This window comes from Maylandia zebra, linkage group LG22 (genome assembly GCF_041146795.1).
Source record: "Maylandia zebra isolate NMK-2024a linkage group LG22, Mzebra_GT3a, whole genome shotgun sequence".
Lineage (NCBI taxonomy): Eukaryota > Metazoa > Chordata > Actinopteri > Cichliformes > Cichlidae > Maylandia > Maylandia zebra.
The window spans coordinates 9,304,018-9,321,974 of record NC_135187.1 but is presented as its reverse complement, the minus strand read 5'-3'; the positions used below and the strand labels follow the sequence as shown (position 1 = coordinate 9,321,974).

Here is a 17,957-nt window from a genome sequence, read left to right as displayed (position 1 = left end):
TGAGTAAAGATAAACAAAAAGATAATAAGCTTTAACTTTATAACAGTCTGGACCTCCATAGATTACCATTCCACCTGAGCAAATAACTAAAAACAAACAAAACACCTTTTTAGCTATTACTGTATTTAAAGTGTAATGATAAAGAAGTGTTCTTTTTCATCATTAAAATAATAACTTTCATTTTCAAAAGCTGGTCCACAGATCTCAACCAATCCAAAATGGGCTTCCACAGGGCTCCGTCCTTGGCGCACTTATTTTTGCATTTTTCTAATAAGTTATTTCTCCTACTCAATTTTTCAGCATTTTATCCACCTAAAAAAAGACAAAACTTCATTTAAAATACATTATCCTCCTTTGGAGAGTTTTGAAACATTTATCAGAGTTTGTTTTCATAGCTTCTTATTTCTTTGGTTGTGTAGTTCTACTAGTTTGGTTTGCAGACTGTGTTTATATCTAATTGTTTTCATTTTCTCAGATCTTAATCACAATAAGACCTGATTCAGGGGGAAAAATAATAATTACTGTATTTTTAGGAGATAAAACTAATCTACTAAACCAGATTTTTCTTTAGCTCTTATTTAAAGTCCTATTTAAGTTGGTAACGAAATACTATGGTCATTTATGACATCAGTTTATAAAATCAACAGTAACACAGTTAACACACATGACAATACAGAAATTAATTCATATCACTCAAACTCAGCTTTAAATATTTTACCTTAAATAAATTAAACCACTGACACCAACAGGAACTGACTCAGTCTCACAGTGGAACAACATTTCCTGGCTTTTCATTTTGTCCATATCTTTTGTATAAAATAAATACGTTCAGAATTTCTCTAGAACTTTCAAGAAGGTTCCGCTTTCTTGTATTTTTCAGTTTCTGGTTTCTGTTGAGGACGGTGTTGAGTCTCTTCACACCGCAGGATGTGCAGCTTTGCTGTGATGTTCCTGAAGCAGTGCTTTAACATGCTTCTAACGGCTGACGAGGACAAGTAGAAGATAAATGGATCCAGGCAGGCATTTAAGGTGCTGGAAAGCAACGCCACAGTCCTCCACTCCTGATTCTCCTTATTGACAAAGCCTACCACATGGGAGATGTTGTAAGGACCAAAACAGACGCAGAATACGATCAGTGTGCCAAGAGCCAGACCAATGCATTGCAGCCTCCGCCGCCTGCTGATATTTGGGAGACGGGACAGGATAAGGATTAGGTTGACGTAGCAGAAGCAGCAGATGATGAAGGGGATGCAGAAGAGGACGAGGAAGAGCTCGAGGCGGAACGGCAGCAGGATTGCAAGCTCTTTGTCTGAGAAATTCAGGTAGCAGCTAGGTGGAGGTGTGGCGGGAGTGCTGCCATTGGTGTGTCTCCACTGGAGGTAAGGCATGATGTAGACGACGATGAGGTTCAGAGACGTTAGCAACCAGAACATGACACAGGCCAACAAAGCATAACGAGGCCGCCGATGGAGGGAATGCCTGATGGGGTGGGCGACCCCTAGGTAACGCTCCACACTCACGGCGGTGAGCAGCAGGGTGCTGTTGTAGATGGTGACATAGAAGAGAAACCCAGTGAAGGGACAGAGGGAGTAGGGCAGCAACCACTCCATGTCATCAAAGGCCTCCTTCATTTTAAAAGGCAGCAAAGCCAGGAAAATCAGGTCGGAGATGGTCAGGTTGAGGAGGAGGATGTCTATCGGGGTTGGCTTGCGATACACCTTGCGGCAGAAGGTACCAAATGCCAGGATGTTGGCGGGAACTCCCATGAGGAAGGTGATAATGTAGACAGAAAGCAACAGATTGTATGCCATGGTGTCTTCTTAGGGACACACTCTCACAGACACTGCAGGGAGGAAGAAAGCAAGTTGTGATCAAGTAGCACCAAAGACTCAGAAACAGCTCATACTTACATTTTTCTTAACTTTACATCAGAAAGAAAGAAAGCTTAATAGAAAAACAGCTAATATATTTCATCTGCCATAGAGATGTGAATGTTTATATAACTCCATGCATCAATATTAATAAGTCAGTTTATCTTGTTTGCAAAGGAAACCAGTTCTTGTCTTTTGCATTTGTTTGTTTGTTTGTTTTTTAAGCTAAAATGTTTAAAAAATACACAAAAGAAGGTTTTTCAGAAAGTCATCAGCCTGCTCTTTCCTTGCCACTACCAGGTAAAGGCACTGAACTTTGGCTTTAAACACAGAACAAATCAAGCAGCGGTCACAACAGCACATTATCTTCTCTAAAGCTTCACACGCTCTTTGACATCAGATTCAAACATTTGCAAATAATAATTTCCGTAAAAGAAAAGAAAAAAATCCACAGTGGAATATTCTAACACATCAGTTGATTGCTACCTTACCATCTAGAAAACATTTAAATTTAAAGATGCACAAATTTGTTTTTTCTTATTTAAAAGTAGAACTTCAGAATTAGTGTGGTGTATGAAGTGTCAACGTTTTTTCTGGGAAACAAAAAAAAAAGGAACTGGAGCAACTGGTGAGCTCTCTGCTACAGAGGAATAAAATACTTTTTATTCTTCTTTGCAATCAGAAAGAAACTCCCCCAAACTTTCTAACCACACAGACTTTTAAAGCTGACTGTTAAAAAGTAACAAACATCTGAGTCCATTTGGCTCAGATTTACCTGCAACATCTTATTGTCAAAGAAATGGAGAAAGTGGGACAAAATTTCTGCATATAAAGACATCCAGAAATAAAATACGCCCCGTCCGAAGTTAGCTGGAGATAAACTCACCTCACTCAGGCTTTGAAATCCAGCCTCTCCATCACAGAGTGCTCTGTAGTGCTGCAGCTCTCTTCACCTCTTGGAAACAGACTGTTTGATCACATCACAAGACTGCCCCTAATATTGTCATCCTTCTGCGCCTACAGTCTCTCCTTCGCCAGCGGAAATTTAATAAACTTCTGGACATTTCGTTCTCACCATTCTCCAAACATCATCTCCCAGCAACCGCTGAGAAGCTCGGCGCAGCGTAGGTGGAAATGATTAATCAGAACTTCTCGTGTAAAAGGCCAAGGCACTAACAAAGAGAAGAGGAAGATTGTTTCCTCTCTCTGCTCTGCTGCGACCAGAGAAGAGAATTTACCTTTTTTTAAAAAGCAAATTTTTTTTTTCTATATCAACACATTTTGGCAAAATGCTGCAGTTTTGCAGAGGAAGCTACACTTTCCTTTTCTTCATTTTTTCGTTGTCGGATCCCACAAAAAGATCTGTAAGTGCATTAAACTACAAGATACCTAATTTTGAAATCCAAGTCAAAATAAAAAAGAAGCCGTAAAAGTGCTTCTTTTTGAGCCACCCCTGATTTCTTTAAGTTTTCTTCAAGTTTTATCTTTCAAAGTTTTTCTTTCAGTCCAGTCCTTGTGCCTAACCATTTTCAGAGGGAGGAGTGTTTAGTTTATTTGTGTTTTGTTCTCTTGTTTTCTTTTAACACTGACCTATGAGTCATTCAAGCAGAAGAAGGCACCAAATTCAGGAGATGAACCAGTGTTGTGTTTACACAACTAGTTTTTAATTGTTTCACTAGGGAGCGCTGATCCATTTACTCTTTGCCAAACCCCCATCAGAAATAGTCTCAGCTCTTAGGCTGCCAGTCTTAAAGGAGGGAAAAGGGGAGAAAAAGCACAGGTGTGCCAAATTACACAACAACTGGTCTGAAAATCAGTTGAAGCAAGTGCGATAGAGTGATGAATCCAAATTTTGTACATCGTATTTCCATTTTATGGCACGATGACTGTCCAAACTCACAACTGTTATCCCAGCTGCTTTTGTGACAAGTAAAAGCAAGCAAACATTTACTGAACCATCCATTTACAAATACATGATTAAGATAAAGCAGCACTATTTCAACAAGGTCTTTTCCAGCTTTAGTCTGTTGTCATTACTCTCACAGGGGCTTTAGTGAGAGGACCCCAAAACAGAGAGGAGCAGTTCCAATAAACAAAAGCTAGCCATTTAAAAGTCCAATAAACAAAATAGTAGAGTCCAAGTAGAAGTCTAAAAGCAAGACAAATAAAATCCACACAAGAACACATACACAGCAGAACAGCAGACAACTCTACAAAGGATGGGGGGAGGACTATTTATACACAGACTGCTAATCAGAGGAGTGGAAATATCAGGAAAGAAATGAGACATATTTCAGGGTAATCATGCAGGAAGAAGGGGCACAAGAGATAAACACTATCAAAACAAAGCAGGGGATCAATAAGAGCTGCACTGAAATAAGGACAAACATATAACATGCATGAACATAACAGAAGAGGTGACACAGAGAGGTATATAATGAGTCCACCCATGATGCTCTGGAATAAATGATAAACAAACCCTGAACCATCAATAAAACTACAAACCAAACAGAGAACAGGGATTAACTGTGGGGTCTGTGACAATTACATGTACATTAAAAAACATGTACAGACTCCAGTAATGACGATGGAATTGAATTCTTAATGAAGCAACTTGGGATACAACAAATTTCGATCTGATCTGATAACGTTGGAGTTAATTAATGATTTTTCAGCAATCCAGTGAGGTGGGCCAGTTTTGGGCCACGTTTAACACCTGGAGTGTAGCAGAACCAGCTCTGCTTGCAATGTAAAATATAATAAGGTGGGTTTATTAAAAATAATGAAAAATATTTTTTTCTAAAAATATGAAGAGCCTTGTTACTGTTGCCTAACATGAAGCTTGTCAGTCACATTCCTGATTGCATTTCACTTATAACTTCAGCAAAGTTAAAAACAAAAATATGAAACGCATATAATACATGAACAACAGCTGTAAGCTGGTTACACTTTTTAAAATGTTTCTAAATCCTCACTTTTCTATTCATTTCCAGATTTACCTGAAAGTATGACTTTGAGTCATTTTTGATGTCATATATGGCACCAAAAATTCAATAATAGGGATTAAATAAACATGATAAAGACACAGATGGTTTGGTTTACCTGACGTGATGTGATCAGTCTGCTGCCCACTTAGTCCTTCAGCTCTGCTGTGCTCTAACACTGGGTGTGTTTGTGTCTCAACCCCTCCCACCAGCCTCTCTTTTTATATCACTTCAGAGCACATCAAATCTCTAAACAACAAGGATTTATGTGCAGGACAGCGTCAGATGACCCCAGTCTGATGTGCATAAGTGGAAGCTGAACATTATAGGCACATTAAGACCAGATGTGTTTATCATGCGGTGGCTCGTATACAGTAGCGCTGAACGCGAGCCAAGAGTCCGAGTGTTTATTTGGAAATTTTCCACTAAAACCTTTGCATGCAGGTTATCCAAGAGGAACACAGAAGCTTATCAACACGTGTGTTTTAATTGTGTTTTAGTCTGTATGTTATAATTTTTTATTTTTACTTTGCATTGTTTGTATTTATTTATTTTACTTAATACATATTGGTTGGAAGTCTGTTAATTTATTATTTTTTATTTATTAAACACAAAAGTACAGCATAATTTATAACTGAGATATGTATGTATTACATATCTCTTTATTTAAGTATTATCATATGTGTGTAGTGTATTTACTTAAACAGTCTATGTTCTTTTAGCATGCTATAACAAAACAGGTGTTTCCTGAGACCCAAGCTATTGTTTAGGAAGGATCTTTAATTTCTACTAGCTATTTGGGATTAGTGTTACCTGATTGGTGTAACTCTAAGCATCTTTTTTGAATGTTAATAACATTAGTAATTTTTAATGTCCTCATATGAAGACAACGGGTTTATTTACAGCATCAGACAATAAAGTCACCAAAGTATAGCACACTTTAGCCACAGCTGCCCTGAGGCTAAAGTGTAGCTTGCCTCCACCAGTGTGTGAATGTGAGAGTGAATGAATAGTGGAATTGTAAAAGCGCTTTGAGGGTCTCGAAAAGCGCTATATGAATGCAATCCATTATTATTATTATTATTATTATTACTTTATTGACCAGGAGGAAGTATAAGGTTCAGGATGAGGACACAGGGTCTCACAAAGGTGACAAACTAAAGAGAAAACTTGACCCTAACACTGTTCTGCTGTGAGGAGTGTAGTTATCCCATTAGAGGGATATGTGTCCTGTGATGAAACATATCTATTATAATGGGAATCTTTATTCAATCATTATATTTTTACAAAGTTGTTTTGCTCTTTTTAAGACGTCTTCATTAGTCAGTCTGTCAGTGCACGATGACTCACATCTCTGCTGAACTGATGGTGTTCATAGGTTTCTTGTTTAATATCCATACTTACATGAGGACAGGTATTGTAGGCATCTAGGACTTTCTTTGTTTTCTTAAAGCGAAATGGACTACGATCACTACAAGAGTCTGCCCCCGGATACACTTTACAAGCTTTCACTGAAGGCAATGTCATCTATTTCCAATGATATAGTGATTTTGCTTTATCTGTCCAATAAGATGCTGACCGCTTTTATTTCTTGATCCAAGACTTACCTCTCATCTCCAACTTTGCATTAAAGTCACCCGTGATTGATCACAAGTCAGATTTATTATTTTAAATTTTCTGAAAAGACAAACAACACAACACATTTGTAAACACACTGCTTTATTAGTCAAGAGACTCAACTTTTCAGGAACTGATCAATTTATGCACAAACAAAAAATTTATGATGTTCATTTAAATGTAATTAATTTCAGACATCATATTTTTGATAATTAAAGTTTATCAAAAAGCTGTTTAAAACACACACACAGAACACACATCACACACGCCACACACACACACGCCACACACACACAAACTCGTTTTCATATCTTAGTGAGGACATGTTTTTAACATAATGCTTTCCCCAGACACTTACCCTAACCTTGACCCTTAGACTAAACCTAACCATAATTTAATTGTAACCCTGACACTAAAAACACATTTTGAGCCTCAAAAGTGCCTTCAAACTTGAGGGGAAGGGCACTTTTTCCCAATAGTCTGTGGTGGCCAGTGCGATCCTCTATGCTGTTGCATGCTGGGGGAGCAGGCTGAGGGTCGCAGATGCCAACAGACTTAATAAACTGATACGTAAGGCCAGCAATGTTGTGGGGATGGAGCTGGACTCCCTCAAGGTGGTGTCGGAGAGGCGGATGCTGTCCAAGATAAAGACAATGTTGGATAACACCTCCCACCCACTCCATGACATGCTGGTCAGTCACAGGAGCTCGTTCAGTGAGAGACTGAGATTACCGAAAAGCACCACTGAACGACACAGGAAATCATTCCTGCCTGTGGCCATCTCCCTGTACAACGCATCCACTTAACACACTGTTTGCTGCTACAGCTACACATGTTTCTTTTCCAACTATTTATTTATAAGTGACTTATGTATGTATGTATGTATGTATATATTGTACTATTCTTAGTTAGCGTATTGTCTGTCTTGTCTTAATGTTGGTTTAAAATGGAGCACTGTAACAAAAAATAATTTCCCCCAGGGATCAATAAAGTATTCTGATTCTGATTCTGATTCTGATAAGTGACTATTAGTCCCCACTACTTGTGGGGACTAATAGTCACTTATTGGGAAAAAGGCATATTCTGTCCTCAAAAAGATATCTAAACATGTACACACACACAGGTGTAACTAATAACATTAAAGATTTGTTTCATGTTGCCGTGCTGATAATTCTGCCACTGAAAATCAAGGCAGCTGTGTTGTGATTAGCTTCACCTGTGAGAAATGTCTTATAATACTGAACACTTTCCAAAACATGACAGATTTTAAAGTGAGCTTTTACAGCTTGAGACACCAGATGGAGCCATTTAAAATCAGCCGATAAACATTCCTCATGAAATCTGAAATAAAATGTTTAAACATACACAGTGTGCCTGGTCAAAAACAATGATTTCACATACTATCCACACATCATTTTAATCCAAAACAAGGATGTTACAAGAATCAGCAAAACATTACATGTGACACAGCAGTACCTTACAGCTGTATTCAGTCTGCAAAATAGGCTTTTACATCATCTCTTTTCTTTAGAAACATTTGGTCTAAACAGGTCGTTAACGCCTGACGACACAAAGCTTTGAAGAAGTCAGTCAGCTCTGAATTAACAGACTTCATGTAGCTGGACAGTCAGTGTGGAGGAGGTTTACTGGGTCTGTTTGCAGAGGTTACTGGTACATGAAGAGTGGTCATATCAGACTAAATGTTTTTGCACCATTTCTTCTTTTGAATTTGTTGCACAGTCTCCTTGTGACACTCTCAGGTCATCTAAGCCCCAGGTTTGCTCCCCTCAGATGGGACAGTTGGTGGTCTAACTTTTGAAGCTTCACTGACGGCTTTACACCGGTACCGAGAACCCCCCCTGTGGCTGAACTGGCTTTGCCGTCCACAGATTCTTCCCAAGATGCCTCTTGACATGACTGGAGATAGCATCAGCATGACCACAGGGTCCAGGAATACGTTACAGGTGCTCGTCAGCATAGCGTACGTCCTCCACTTCACGTTCTCCCCCATCACAAACCCCACGACGTGTGAGGCGTTGTAGGGTGCGTAGCAAACCACAAACACAGCGAGCGTGGACAGCGCAACAGCCAGCACTCTTCTTTTTCCCATGGGGGACAATTTCGAGCGCCACACCAGCGTGACGCAGCGCATCGTGCAAAAAGTTGACACAATCAGAGGCAAAAGAAACAGGGTGATGGCCATCTCCAGGCGGAGTGGCAGCAGCACGGCCAGCTGGGACGCACTAAAAACTTCATAGCAAACTGAGGAGTTATTACCTGTGGAAACAAAAAACCCCCCTTCTTCGACCATCACGCCAGGGCTGAGGTGTAGCACCACCAACAGCCACAAGACAGCGCTGATGATGCAGGAGTTACGAGCACAGCGCCATCTCTTGTAGACAATCGGGAATGCTATGCTGAAGTAACGACCCGCTGTTACAGCAGTGATGAACAGACAGCTGCCATACAGGGACGAGAAGAGGAAGAAGTTGTAGACAAGACACACGGGAGCAGGCAGCCTCCAGTCCTGAAGCAAAGTCTCCAGAGTCTTGACAGGCAGCCAGACTAACAGCCCCAAGTTGGCCAGACACAAGTTGAGGGCGTAGACCACGTTGGGTGTGGCACCATGTTTACGAGCCTTGCGCATGTACACAAAGAAGACGAGCAGGTTGGCAGGAAGGCCGAGCAGAAAGGTCAAGATGTAGATGATGAGAGCAATGCAGTCCTTGACAGCCAGCTGCATCTCTTCAGATGAGTTCACTAAACTGGTAGCACCGCCTCCAGTTTACCATGACATAGTTTGAAGGTTGAAGAAAAGTCCTGCCTGGAAATATGCACACTGCTGACCTTTTGTCCTCTCCGTTTATCTACAACGTCTTTAAAACAGCAAAGTCTCCGTTTGGAATGTTTTCCGAGGCGGTAAAGTGGCTGCAGAAGAGCCGGGTTTCTCTCGCCATCATGTGCACAAGCAGGTCTGAGGCACAGAGACAGGTGATGCCAAAAAAAAAAAAGAGGTGGTGGCCACAAATGGGAGGATGTGTATGGGCACACAGGGGGGCGAGGTTCATACGACATCATGACAGAGATGCAGATAACAAGACGTACTCACCCATGCAGAAGCTGGGGGGCATTTAGCCGGCACCAGGCCACCTTAATTGCCTTCTCAGTGAAGGGCAACAGACAGTTAGCATCTGGGCCCTTAAGTGAAATGATTCAGAATAATTCAACCTGTCAGGAAGCACATGCCCATCTTCTTAAATTCAAGGCTGTGTAAATGAACTGGAGGGCCAGGCAGTAAAGTCATAAATGTGCTGAAAACCGATGGTTAGTGCGAGCAGAGGATGGGTTGGGCTTTGGGAAATGGTGATTTGTTTGTGACATGAAGGCACTTTGAACAGTTTTATGGTGGACGGTGTTTTCCTTATTGTGGGTGTTCTGTGTGTGCATGTGGGAAAGTGTGTTAGGCGAGGTGGTTGTGTCATGCGGGAGGCTGCTGGTGAAGAAAATGGAGCAGAAAATTCACTCGACAATTTTTTTTTTCTAAGAATGGAGCTGCCGCCATTCAAAACACAGCTATTAGGTGTTTGATCAGTCTATTGATCCAGTCTTTAAAACCAACGTCTACAGCGTCCAGTCTTCGGATATTTGATCTGAATGTTTGCAATGAACTGACGACACTTTTCCTGTATTGTTAAATGAACGTGACAGTAGCACAGCTTTTATTTACCAGTCTGATTTTGTTTTTCCTTTCAGGCCGTTTCTGTTTGCACTGTCTTGCGTCATTTTCTCCGGTAGCGCTTCCATTTCTGTTATTGGTATTAATGCAGCACCATTACCTATTCGAATGCTCACTATGTTGTAGTTGTGTTGCCAAAATTAACTGCTTGACAAATTTAAAATACTTCAGTTATGCTCTGATGTTTTTCTGAGATATTTCCTGGAAAGAACAGCTTAAAATGGTTCCAATTATTGGGAAAACAGGGGCATCACAGATCATGTCTACATTAAGAAATGGGAAATTTAACACAGCTGTGCAAAAATGGAGAGTTAAGCACTGAAAAGCTAACCAGTAAACAGTTTATCTGTGTTTAAAATGAACCTTTCTTTCACAGAAAGAACTATTTCTGTGTAATTTGCACCTGGTGCAGTAATCGTGTCCTAGAAAGTAACTTCTTTTTTGTCTCACATGGGAGGGTTTTTTGGTTTTTTAGTGTTATTTTCATACAATTTTTTCTCTTATCTGAGCACATCTTACTCACCAAACATCTGTTAAAAACAGCTCACCCGAGATCATCTGGTGACTCATAAAAAGTCAGTGAATGACACAAACACATCCATCTGAAGACTTTACTACAGCGCCGGGTGAGGTTTATTATTTTAGGCAGGCTGTTTACCAGGTTATTTTATCAGAGTCAAAGTTCCCCTCATTATTGCAGCTTTTAAGCTGCCAGCAGCGTCAGTTGATCAAACAGTGTGGCAAAACTAAACAAAGCCATTAAAGCATAAAAGAACCAAACAGACATGAAAACGTGCACTTTCACGTGTGAATTTTGGATAATTATATGATGCCGGATATAGTTTGAAGAGTGAATTTTTATTTTACTCAAAAGACTGTTTAATCCACAATTTAGAGATGATAAATCAATCATTTCTTGCTGGATTATGATACACAAAAATGCAAATTAACCACACAAAACAGAGGTCAGGATAATAATTTTACAAGAGGAGAAAAGTTGCAGCTGGAGTAAGTTTGTTTTTTTTCTTCGGGACTACTTTGTGAAGCGAACTGTGCCCAGACTTTTACTGAGAGTGTGAGTAGATTTTTGTGTGTCCATTGCTTGTTTATGACTGCAGGGTTAAACAAATTAAACTTAAAATAACTATTCGATTTTTTTCCCTCAAAAACATTCAGACCATCTTCTCACTGAGCCAGCAGCTGCAGGTTGCTCCTCCCACTGGAGTTTGCCAGCGGGACCACGAGCGCCGAGTTTTTATTGTCGGTGCTGGAGGTTGCTGTGAGGCGAGCGCGGGTGTTCAGGCTTCGTTGTTCCAGAGACAGAGCTTCCTGTTTTCTGGAAAGATCCTGCAGCATGCGGGAGTGATGCAGCTTCATTTTCTGCAGAGAGTGCCTGAGAGAGGATTACAGCAGCAAGCAGGGATGAATATCAGCTCCGGTGGCATGCATGCTCGAGAAGTTCTTCTGAATTTGGTTTTATGGTTTATCATTACTTTAAAACATCACAAATCCATAAAATGTATTTCTCTTTATATTCAAGATTGTAAGAGTGACAGATATATTTTTATAGTCCTATGTTATTTCAGCGGTAACTCTATAACTTGTCTGTTTCTCTTCCATTAGATTGTTTATACACTTCCCAATCTAATATTCTATATTATATATAGAATACATATTCTATAATTGGACCTAATATTTATTTAACTGGACAAGCTTGAGATGTGATGATGCCACACATAGTATGATTTCAATAAGATCTCATATTGGTGATGGGAGAGTCAGACCCTTCTGTCTCCAGCACATCCCTCTGATTCTCAAGGTCTGGACATTGTCATCTTGGAATTTACCTGTGCCATCAGGGAAGAAATTGGTGGAAAAATAGTAAGCTGACCTAATTTTTCGGGCATTTAACGTCATTCAGTTACAACCTGCTGAACTGAAGCAACCTCCAGTCATAACACTTCCTTTACAGGGTTATGCAGTAGGCACCAGGCTTGATGAGTGCATCACTTCATCCACCTCTATTCTTACCCTGATGCTTCAACACTCCCAAACAGGGTTGAGAGTATATTACACAAACACATATATGTTTTGTGTAATATATACAATACTTATATATTATTATTATTGTTAATACTACTTAGTTTGGCCACACAAATAAAAATGAAGACTCACTGAGCTTCAGAGAGCTTCTGCTTCAGAGCTGCGATCGTGGCCTCCAGTTGCTGGACTTCATTAACGAGGCCGTGCTGCACCTGCAAACCATCACGATAAAAGGAGAAAAGACTTCTAATGCAATCAGGGACACATCTGCTGCTATATAACTGATATATACCTCATCTCTGCACAGGTCCACGTTAGGCCTGTTGGTCCTGGTCTCCAGTCTGGTGTGAGCAAGCTTCAGGTTGGCTGTCTTCGCCTGCAGATCTGCATCCAGCCCGTGGATGTCAATTTCCATTTCTGCCATTTCCTCCTCAGTCTACAGACGGATGTACAGGCAGTGGGAACATGCGATGACAAACTATACTCCCTCACCCTGCTGCTAACAGCTATTATTTATAAGATCTTACAGTTTTTATTTGCCACTCCAGCTCATGTCGGGCCTGCTCTTCAAGGTGATTACGTTTGCGGAGAGCAAACTCTGTGGCTCTGCGTTGAGTCTCCAACTCATTCTGCAGCTACGAAATAAAAAGAAAGAAAGAAATTAACAGCAAATATGCCCCACCTACTCTAAGCAAGATTAGTGGACAATATAAGAAAACCAAAATAAAAATAAATTAATCAAATTAAAGAAATCCTTTAACCATCTGCAGCGCCCCCGGGTGTTCAAACACCGACATGTGAAACAATGTTCTTATTAACATGTAAGTAAAACCTTTATCCCATAGATTAAAACTGCCTAGAATATCAATGATTTTTAAATTAAATGTGACATCAGAAGATTTTTTTTAACAAAATAAAAATATAATACACACATTTAATACACAAAGCGCATCTTTGTGATTAATAAATGTGGTAACTACATATCTCCTCTTTAATTTAAGCTTTTAAACATGGATCTATGATGTGTGCACAAAAAGCTTTTAATCATTAAATAAACATTTGTCAAATCTGGAGAACACAGACTGAGCACAGAGAGAGGGTTGCACCAATATTTGTGCACAGTTTAATGAATATTAAAGTCATTAGGTGGTTATCATTTTTTAATTTTTTTTAATTAAATAAAATACTTGAATAGTACTTGGTCGTATAATAAGTCATATTCAAGAACTCCTACTAGTTGCAAACCACCTACCTGTGCTCGGGTGAGGTTCATATCCTCCCTTATTTGCTGGGAAACCTGCATCGCCTCATGGGCACGAGCCACATTATGCTGGCTGAACTGGACCCACTCCTGGGGGGTGGAGGAGCTACACCAAAGACAGCAGTTATAACAGTAGTAGCTGCTATGAATGATACGGTTTAAATAGACAGCGGTAACCAAGCATCACAAAAATGCATAATACACAATATTACAGTGACACTCAGTAGTTATGGTTTTTGTGTGTAAAAGAACAAATTTTGTATATAAATTTCATGTAAAAAAGTATATATTACAAAAGCTTTATGAAAAGTTCTAACACCTTGTTGTGATTTGGCTCTATGTAACTGAAGTTGAATTGAATTTCCATAGTTTAGCAAATGAGGAGTAATATTCAACCAATCTTTTAATTATGATAATAATTATATCATACACTAGCATTTTATGATCTGCATACTTCATATTTCATGCACACCCTCATCTGAAGATTACCCTGATGGTATGCGAGTCGGGTTGGTCTTTAGGGAGATGTGGGGCGATTTTATCGTAAGTGACAGACAGGACATGTCAATATCCAGAGCATCCATCTTGTTCTGGAGATCAGCAGTCAGCTGGTGCCGCACCTCCTGCAGAATGCTTAGCAACCAGGAAAAAGGGAGGAGCTTAGAAGTTGGCTAAAGTCAACATGCATTTTCAGCAGTGGGAAACAGAAACGTACCATAGCTGCTCAAAGGCCCTGCTAGTGTGCTGCTGCAGAACTTGCTGCACTCTTTCAATCAGCTCCACCTCTTTCTTCAGCTGTTCGTCCACGGGGTCCGTTACCAGCTCGTGCCCTTGCCGTCCCTCCCTCAGTGTCAGGCATTCAGTGGTGACCTCCAGAGGAACAGCAGTGGCAGCCAAAGCTTGCTCGGTGTGCTCTTTGGACTGACACCAGCGTGAAGCCCACATAAATGAAAGTTATCTCAGAGACCAGGAGTAAAGATTTTAAGAGCACTTGACAAAGAAACACCTAGATGTTTCTTTAAGTATGACACATGTGCACATGTACAAAATGGACAAAGGCACCTCTCAGTCATACTGGGGCCATCTTGGATTTTGAAATCAAAGATTAGCGAGAGGCAAGCTGACATTTCCACTATAGGGCACAGTCTACTCAGGCTCTGCACATCCCAATTTATTGTCTCCAAACGAGAGCTTCATTTACAAAATGCAAATCAGGCTGTGTTAAACAAGACTTTAAACCAGGGACTGAGATCTTAAACATATTAGGAACATGTTTGCTGAGTTATTAAACCAAATAAAGAGTCAGGAGATTTTATCACATCCAGATGGTGTCACCACCTGCTGGTCATTAGAAAGAAAACAGGTTTAAGGCACTGAAATGTTGGCTTTACTTTTTAGACAAAGAAGTATATCAGCTACCGTATTTCCGTGTTTCTTATACAGTCTACAGATTCAACCTCTGCTTTTAAAAAGTCTGAATAAATCACCAGTGTCAGAGTCTCCATCTCTTCATCTACTTTCTGAGCACAAGTTTCCAACACTTCCTTCCACCGAGCAACATCCCAAACACGGTCACTCAGCCTACGACACGTATCAGTCTCATCCCAGCGTGTCTATGGAGAAAAGGTGCTTTATTAACAACGTGTGGAGAAAGAAAGGACATTGTTGGATGGTCCAGTGGACAGTGTCCTTTGAGCTCTGCCAACAAAACAAGACCCCACCTTAAAGTTAGTCTCGTTGCGTAGTGTCCTCCCTTCCTGTCTGATGACATTCGAAATGTGTCGTTCGTGTTGAGCTGTGGCAGACAGCTGCTGATTGTTGCTGGTCCACTCTGACACACTGCGGTGCAGGCCAGGCTTTGCATTTAGTGAAGGCATCATATTTCTGCTGAAACAAGGCCCAGATTCACTGGATCTTTCACGTACAGCTAAATGTGGGGGATCTTTTTCTATGTCTCTGTGAAGATCAAACACCAACACATATATTACCAGTGCAAAGGTACTACCAGAAAAAAGTGCAGTTATGAGTAGCAATTACAAACTGATATTATTACAAAATAATGGCATTATATCCCCTGAAAAATCTGAACGATCATAAAAACTCATCAAAATTTTGCTCTTTATTTTGAATGTTTCCATTTTATTAAATATCACAATAGTAATTTGCTTTGATCCAAGGTAAATATTGCATTGTTTGTTACTCTGTTTTGTGTCAGTGACTATATTGCAGTTAATCAACTACTTTAGATTTTATGACTCTATCAAAACTGCACACAATAAACCCAATAGTGTATTAATTATATAAGTGCGCCATCTGGAGCGTTAGTTATAATATCATTATGAAATGCTGACAAAGTAAACTGATAGATGTTATTACAATATATATTTGAATGAGTGTGCTTTGTGTTAATAAACCATACTTACAAACAAACCATCCCTGTGTATTTAATAACACTAAATGCAGATTTGAGATTTAACGGGCTGCCAGAAACAGAAACATTAATAAAACATCAGTGATAAAAGCACGAAAATAAACAGATACTACACTGTGTAAATACTCCTTTCAAAGTTACATCACCTCTTAGCAACTGCAAAAACATGTAAGAATATCAAGGACCTTTTTAATTTAATTATTATAAATAATTTGGATTGTGCAATCAAAATAATTCAGGCCACGCAGGAAGAAAAGAGGAAGACAACAGAGAAGATTCATGGGTGGAGTAAAGGAGGACATGTAGAGGGTTGGTGTGACAGAGGAGGATATTAGGGAGTTGATGAGATGGACACAGATGATCTACTGCTAAAGGGAGCAGCTGAAAGAACAAGATGACACACCTTTGTGAAATATTAGGAATTAAGTAATTATTGGAGTCTAAAAGGCTACACCACCACGTACAATTATTTCTTTTATGGTTGTAATTTTATTGTTATTCTCAAACAGGTCTCTCTTGTAAATTAGACATTGAGTCTCAGTGGGACTACCTGTATAAATAAAGGATAGATTAAAAATATAAGAAAATAAATTATTATTATTTAAAGCGGGAAAACATGCAAAAAATATAAATAAATCAAAGTACAAACTACCTTTGCAATTCTTTTTCCAAATAACATTTTAGCAAAAAGTAGAAACAAGTTCAAAGGAAGATCATATTTGACTTTTTATTATGTACGTGCATGAATAAAGGATCAAAAATGAACCAAAACTTTCTACCAGCTGTCTCCCCGATTTATCTGTAATTAACTGATTTTATGTTTCAGGTACATGGGCCAGACGTGGCCGTCAAAAAGGCCAGGTGGGTCTGGTACCAGGTAGTTTCTTGAGCACTGTACGAGTTATTAATGAACGAGTACAGCATTAAACGCAATAGAGCGGAATCAGAAAATGCAACAAGATAAAAACAGTCAAGTAGGCTAAAATAGCCAAAATGTGGAACGAAGTGCTGCCCTTGATTAAATGTACTTCAATGTTCGAAAATACCAACATTGACCAGCTCATTTGAATATTTATTGTTTTCCCCCTCTGAATCTGGATACCCCCTTTTATGTTTTCTAGATCTAAATCTGAAAAATATTGTAATGTTTAAATTTAGCTGAAATTTTCGTCACTTCGATCTTACTCACCGGAATTCTGGTACCTTCTGAGCTGAGCTGGTTTTTCCGGGGTTTGTTATCCGTGGCGACCGTCTCTAGGCAACAAGTACACACAACTTGCGCCTAAAAGGCTTTAATAATTAAAATACCTTCATTACGTTTAGTTTTGAGTCAGATTACCAGGAAATAATCATCAGGGAACACGAGCAACTTAAATCCACTTTGCCTAAATGACAGCCGGGGAAATTTCCTTTTAGACTTGTAGAAGCAGACTTAAGTTTAATAGACTTATTCTGCTTCGGGAAAGAGAAAAGGCTCAGTACTTATCTAAACACAATCGGATAAATCCGCATAATTTATTTCAAATGTACTACTGTGGTAGTAGCACCAAACTGACACCTTTACACACCCTTCCTGTCGCATAACTATGAAGGATAAAAAGCTAAAATAGTAAAGCTAAATATTAAAGTTATGATGTAATATGAATAAAAATAATCAAATTATCTGAATAATGTGACCAATTTGAGATCATAGCGTAGCAAAACTGAAAAAAAAAAAAAAAAATAGGGTCATATAACACTTTGAAGGTTGGAAATATATTAAACAATTCAAAAAATTTTATTTACATATTTTTGGGGAGGGAAAGCATCTGTGTATCTATACATATATGCATGTGTAAGTATCTACATGTGTATAAATATATATACACACACACATCTTTTTTATTTATTCTGTTTATTATTAAAGCTGGACTATTTTGACAAGCACCGATTTCTGTTGTGATCTATTATATTGTAGTTAAAATCTAACAAAAACAAAAAACAAAAAAAAACAACCAAAATATTGTACCAGAAG

The 17,957-nt window shown here is 39.2% G+C and overlaps 3 protein-coding genes across 5 annotated transcripts; all 3 read right to left on the bottom strand.

Moving 5' to 3' along the window:
- Nucleotides 1-843: 843 nt before the first annotated feature.
- On the bottom strand, nucleotides 844-1,811 carry LOC101469345 (free fatty acid receptor 3-like). The gene has a single exon (XM_004569285.2). It carries the CDS (start codon nucleotides 1,809-1,811, stop codon nucleotides 849-851), a length of 963 nt encoding a protein of 320 aa, XP_004569342.1. The 3' UTR covers nucleotides 844-848.
- A 5,899-nt stretch (nucleotides 1,812-7,710) lies between these two features.
- On the bottom strand, nucleotides 7,711-10,800 carry LOC101474928 (free fatty acid receptor 3). Its single transcript, XM_004569219.2, has one exon. The coding sequence runs from the start codon at nucleotides 9,213-9,215 to the stop codon at nucleotides 8,238-8,240; it is 978 nt and encodes a 325-aa protein (XP_004569276.1). The 5' UTR covers nucleotides 9,216-10,800; the 3' UTR covers nucleotides 7,711-8,237.
- A 247-nt stretch (nucleotides 10,801-11,047) lies between these two features.
- tekt2 (tektin 2 (testicular)) lies at nucleotides 11,048-17,379 on the bottom strand. 3 transcript variants are annotated; one of them, XM_076879550.1, is made up of 10 exons: nucleotides 17,133-17,379; nucleotides 15,234-15,399; nucleotides 15,000-15,125; nucleotides 14,228-14,433; nucleotides 14,002-14,145; nucleotides 13,504-13,618; nucleotides 12,779-12,886; nucleotides 12,544-12,687; nucleotides 12,384-12,463; nucleotides 11,048-11,601 (listed from the first exon to the last, which is right to left on the bottom strand). In XM_076879550.1, the coding sequence occupies exons 2-10, from the start codon at nucleotides 15,390-15,392 to the stop codon at nucleotides 11,394-11,396; spliced, it is 1,290 nt and encodes a 429-aa protein (XP_076735665.1). In that variant the 5' UTR covers nucleotides 15,393-15,399; nucleotides 17,133-17,379; the 3' UTR covers nucleotides 11,048-11,393. The 3 variants fall into 3 exon arrangements, with proteins under 3 accessions (XP_076735665.1, XP_004569277.2, XP_012779570.2); XM_004569220.5 differs by having other exon boundaries at nucleotides 15,234-15,468; nucleotides 17,133-17,378; XM_012924116.4 differs by having other exon boundaries at nucleotides 15,234-15,396; nucleotides 17,133-17,375.
- Nucleotides 17,380-17,957: the final 578 nt, after the last annotated feature.

Coding starts and splice junctions, on each gene's coding strand:
- LOC101469345 (XM_004569285.2), bottom strand. CDS start 1,811: ATGGCATACAATCTGTTGCTTTCTGTCTACATTATCACCTTCCTCATG.
- LOC101474928 (XM_004569219.2), bottom strand. CDS start 9,215: ATGCAGCTGGCTGTCAAGGACTGCATTGCTCTCATCATCTACATCTTG.
- tekt2 (XM_076879550.1), bottom strand. CDS start 15,392: ATGATGCCTTCACTAAATGCAAAGCCTGGCCTGCACCGCAGTGTGTCA. Junction 14,434..14,999: donor AGATGGAGACTCTGACACTG/GTGATTTATTCA, acceptor CGCTGGTGTCAG/TCCAAAGAGCACACCGAGCA. Junction 12,688..12,778: donor TGGAGTGGCAAATAAAAACT/GTAAGATCTTAT, acceptor ATCCGTCTGTAG/ACTGAGGAGGAAATGGCAGA.